Source organism: Vitis vinifera, chromosome 19, assembly GCF_030704535.1.
Source record: "Vitis vinifera cultivar Pinot Noir 40024 chromosome 19, ASM3070453v1".
Classification (NCBI taxonomy): domain Eukaryota; kingdom Viridiplantae; phylum Streptophyta; class Magnoliopsida; order Vitales; family Vitaceae; genus Vitis; species Vitis vinifera.
Window position 1 is genome coordinate 1,899,291 of NC_081823.1, and position 5,389 is coordinate 1,904,679.

Here is a 5,389-nt window from a genome sequence, read left to right on the forward strand (position 1 = left end):
AAATGAAAACCTTAGACTAATAAAATAGTAATATATATATATATATATATATATATATATATATATATATATATATATATATATATATATATATATATATATATATATATATAATTTTCTTGTATAAGTAGATGTCTTTCCAACCTAGGCACCATTAATTACTCATTATTATATTCCAACAATCTATCAATTTCAACATATGCTTTGATTTTTCTCAAGATTCAATTCCCATCTCCAAGAGGTTTCACATTGAAACCATGCGACAAAAAAAACCCCACAACTCATAATTAATTAATATATCCTAATAAATTCATTGTAATTTAATGTTTCCCATATGCTTAATTTGTATTAAAACATTTTTTTAATAAATGGTGAGAATTCTAAAATAAATTGAGAAAAATATAAATAAAATGACTTCTATTACCATATAGTAATCTTAAAAAAAAAAAAAAGAGAGAGAATGAGGAATTATGAGACCATAGAGGTGATGAGTTAAACCTCCTTCAAAGATTCCGTAGCCACTCTTTCATGACTTTCTTCCTCAAGTGAACAGTTTATTGATCCATAGGAAAATCCAACAAAGATATTTTGTATGAACCTTCATGAGAAATTATCTCCCCAAATACCATTCATTTTTGCGGCTGCACCCCAATTTGACTCCATGAGATGCTTCTCCCAATTATTTGGACTTGCCTCACTCAACATGCAATCAATCTTGATTAGCTTGTTAATTTGATTTGAAAGTTTGGTTTGATAAATAATTTATTAATACATGAAATCGAATTAGATTAAAACCTTAACATACTGTCTCATTGGTAAGCAGACAAGGTAAGCACATTAACTCTGATGGATAAATTATGATTAATATTATACTTGAACTCTACATAAACTAAAACCTTAACACCCTTTGCTTACCTATCTAGAAAAATAAATATCATCGAGCTTTAATTCTATGAAAATCAATTCAAAAACTTAAACCATTAAATAATGAACCAGTAATATATATCAAATAAAGTATAATTAAAATCCTAACATTTGAAGTACATATCACTTTCAAACTTTTTGTTTTTTTGACAAAAATCTTTGAAGGATTCTCTCAACTAGATGCGTAAAAGTTGAGTATAATTTTCGTATATGTTGTCAAACTCCACTTGTTGACATGAGCTAACAAACAAAAATAGGCGCCTAATCCATCTTTTCATAAATTAATCTCGAAGTCGTATAAATGGACTATAGACTTTGAGGCCACCATCAGGAAAATTAAGAACTATGAAATTAAGGTCTCAACTCTGTTCATTGCCCAAACTACAAGAAAATGGATTCATTTCTCTTCTCCTTCATGGCCACAATTCTGTTGCTTCCAGGAGCAGCATCCGAAGTAGGCACCGGCCATATGGGCAGTATTGGTGTCATCGTCGATAATAGTTCGCTTATCGGTAAAGAAGAGATAGTAGCAATGAAGTTAGCCATCTATTACTTCAACAACAAAACTAATCGACAATTGGATTTGCATGTGAGAGACTCTCAAAGTGATCCAGTTCTTACTTTGCTTTCCGGTAAACTCCACCAATCTAATTATCTTTCAGTGATTCGAAGGAAACTTAATTTGAAGATGTACTCGATAATTAATTTGAATGAATTTTGTTTGTAACTTTCGTATGTATTCTGAGATGCAGCCAGAAATCTGATCAAGAAGCGGAGAGTGCAAGCTATTATCGGCCTTGATACATGGGAAGAAGCATCTTTAGTTGTGGAGCTTGGTAGTAAAGCTCATATTCCGATTGTTTCCTTGGCTGATGCAGCTCCGCAGTGGGCAACAGATCGCTGGCCGTTCCTTGTTAGAGCCTCGCCGGAGAAACACCTGCAAATGAAAGCTGTGGCAGCCATTATCGGGTCTTGGGGATGGCGTCGGATCAATGTGATATACGAGGATACCAACTCTGCTGGCTCTGAGATCATTCCATTTCTTGCTGATGCCCTCAAGCAAGTTGGTTCAGAAATCGGATACCTTGCAGCTCTCCCACCATCATCTGCAGTTAATTCTTCTTCTTCTTTATCTGATCAGCTCCAATGGCTTAAAGGAAAGCAGTCACAAGTCTTTGTGGTTCATTCATCTTTATCAATGGCGGAGCGTTTGTTTTCAAAAGCTAATGAATTGGGCATGATTGGAAAGGATTCTGTTTGGATCACTACAGACAGCATCACAAATCTTGTACAATCCATGAATTCCTCAGTCATCTCTTCCATGGACGGTGTTCTAGGAGTGAAGAGCTTCTTCCAGGAAGACGGAGCCCGGTTCCAAGACTTCTGCTCCAGATTTCGACAGAAGTTTCGATCACTGTATCCTAAGGAAGACAACCACGAGCCTGGGATTTTCGCCGTTCAGGCATATGATGCTGTGTGGTCTGTTGCTCTAGCAATGGACAACAACGGGTCGACCCAACAATTGTTAGAAAAGATTGAACTCAGCGATTTCCATGGCCTCACAAACAGAATCAAATTTGAGAGACGACGCTTGGCTCCACAGCGCATGTTTCAGATTGTTAACGTGATTGGAAAAAGTAATAGAGAGCTCGGATTCTGGTCGGAGGGATCAGGCTTCGCCAAGCCTACTAATGGTCAAATTCAAAACAGTAGCTCCATGGACATCCTGGGGCAAGTGTTTTGGCCAGGAGGCCCTACTTCCACCCCAAGAGGATGGGCATTTCCTACAAGCGAAACCCCATTGCGAATTGGAGTGCCCCTCAATGCCACATTCAAACAATTTGTTTCTGTAAACTACGATATTGATGGAGGCCATCGATCGGTTTCGGGTTCTCAATCGAAGTCTTCAAAGCAGTTCTGAAACATTTAAAATACAATCTATCTTATGAGTTTTTTCCCTACAGTGGTACCTATGATGATTTGGTGGAACAGGTTCATCTCAAGGTGAGAGATTTGTTCATTCTCCTTACTCTTAACTCCATTTTAAGTTACATTACTAATACTTTTCTATACGTAACATATAAAATTGTATCTATGTGAAGAAATTTGATGCAGTGGTAGGCGATACGTCGGTAATTTCAAAGAGATGGGATCTGGCCGAATTTTCGTATCCCTACACAGAACCAGGATTGCTGATGATAGTTCCTGAGAAAGTAGAGACATCCAATAGGGCTTGGTTATTCATGAAGCCCTTCACCAAGGTGATGTGGGTTCTAACAGGTGCTATAACCATCTACAATGGCTTCACCCTCTGGTTGATAGAACGAAACCAAAACCCAGAACTTATGACAGGCTCTACTCTGAACCAAATGGGAACCTTGGTTTGCCTATCCTTCACCACCCTCTTCTCTATGCATGGTAAGGGCTATAAATCATCCATTTCATCTACTGTATCTGAAACTGAACATATCACTTCTCATATAGAATTAGTATATAATTTTGTTGCATGTATCCATTTCTTTCTTCAATGCTATGAAAATCATGAGGGTTCTGATGATATTTCCAAATGCACATTTTATGTCATAATTTCAAGCCAATTTAACATAATAATTGCTCTTGATAGTTTTATCTGATGAATTTTTTCGTATCCCATTGTTCATAATGTAACATGGAAGATGGGGATTGAGGCTGTACAGGTCTTTAAGGTTCCCTCATGCATTTATCTTTCTGAATCACAGGAGGAAGGCAACATAGTAATCTGTCCCGGTTGGTAATGGTGGTCTGGCTGTTCGCATCTCTGGTGATAACGAATAGCTACACTGCTAATCTTACCAGCATGCTTACGGTCCAACGCCTTGAACCTACTGTGGTCGATGTGGAAGATCTGAAGAGTGCTAATTCCATTGTTGGGTGCAGCAAACGATCATTCGCGGTGAGGTATTTGGTGGATGTCATAGGAATAAAAATGAGAAACATAAAAGATATCACTTCAGCTGACCAGTATGCTCGAGATCTCAGAAGCGGAGAGATAGCAGCAGCCTTCATTGAAGCTCCCTACGCCAAAATATTCCTTGCCCAAAACTGCAAAGGCTTTGCTGCTTCTGGGAAAACATACAAAGTTGGTGTCTTTGGATTTGTAAGTCCCTATATTCCTTTATAGCTAACTCTCCTTTCTCCATCTTACTCAAATTTTCTAAGATCAAAGGTGAGCCTATCAACCTGCCATTCAATGCCATTTGGGCTGTGTTTCTTGAAAAAGTACATCAGGGAGATTATCACTGAGAGCATTTTTGCATTAGGGCTCAATTGGGTGGTGGTTTGTTTTCTCTGAAGTCCCAAATCAATAGAAGATTTCTTCCCTTTTCCCCAACTTTTCTCAGCAACCAAACATGCAGAACTGAAACCCATTTAGCTGCACCAAACCAAAATTAATTAGTCTATCTAGTGTATGATTATTAATATGATTGATTAATTAATTTGCTGATTTTTTCAGGTGTTCCCAAAGGGATCACCTATTCTTCCAGACATATCTAAAGCAGTCTTGGAGGTGACTGAAAATGGTGAGTTACGTGAATTACAGAACATGTTGATTGGATCCCAGAAGTGTAATTCAAATATTACAGAAACCAGTGAGGATAGCAGTAGTCTTAGCCCTAGCAGCTTTTGGGTACTTTTCTTAATAACAGGAGGTGTATCAACAGTTTGTCTTGTAATCTTCATGGCCAGAGAAAGGTTAACCTATTTGTATAATTATTCGTTGGGGCATATGGCCATTTGGAGACTAATATCAGCTGTAATGAGAAGCTGGAGATCACATCCACGTGAGCGATTCTCTAGAGGAATTAGCGACGAAGAAAGTAATGGAAATGGCCAACACACATCTATGCATTCACCACAATACTTTGGATATAGAGTGCCATGGCAGAGAAATTACAGCTCCAGAAGTTCTTCCTAAATTCACAAGCTAAATCAACCCCAAAAAATAAAAATTTTAGAGGATGCTTGGGAAACCATAACCCATATGTGAATGCATTTAAGCACAGAATTTATAGCATATTTTCTGTATGTTTGTGCTCTGTGAAATGCAATATAATTCTTATTTTTAAAATGCATTTGTGTATTATTGTACGTACTGTTTTAGATAAAGCAATATATAAATACTCTTGATTTTGTATGTAAAATCATATATTAATATGATAGATTTATACTTGGTTCTTGTTTGGAGCTTAAAGCCCATCTGTTGACAAGTATGCGAAAGGAAAAGCAAGCTTAAAACTGATGATAAACCCTAAAAATCTAGACACTATTCAATTAAAAATGAAAAAGAAACATATAGCAAAACTATATAAATGATGATTCAATGTCTCTCAAGGACAAGTTCAAGTTATCAAAACCATCAATTTTTCCTCCTTTGGTAATTACTGTAAGGGTGGTAACCAATTCTTTTTTGAAACTTCTAAGACTT

At 36.8% G+C, this 5,389-nt stretch overlaps 1 protein-coding gene across 1 annotated transcript; it reads left to right on the forward strand.

The window, feature by feature from the left end:
* The first annotated feature begins 1,315 nt into the window (after positions 1–1,315).
* LOC109121487 (glutamate receptor 2.8-like) lies at positions 1,316–4,951 on the forward strand. Its single transcript, XM_059735490.1, has 5 exons — positions 1,316–1,556; positions 1,677–2,826; positions 2,889–2,928; positions 3,027–3,342; positions 3,663–4,951. Exons 1-5 carry the CDS (start codon positions 1,316–1,318, stop codon positions 4,082–4,084), a joined length of 2,169 nt encoding a protein of 722 aa, XP_059591473.1. The 3' UTR covers positions 4,085–4,951.
* Positions 4,952–5,389: the final 438 nt, after the last annotated feature.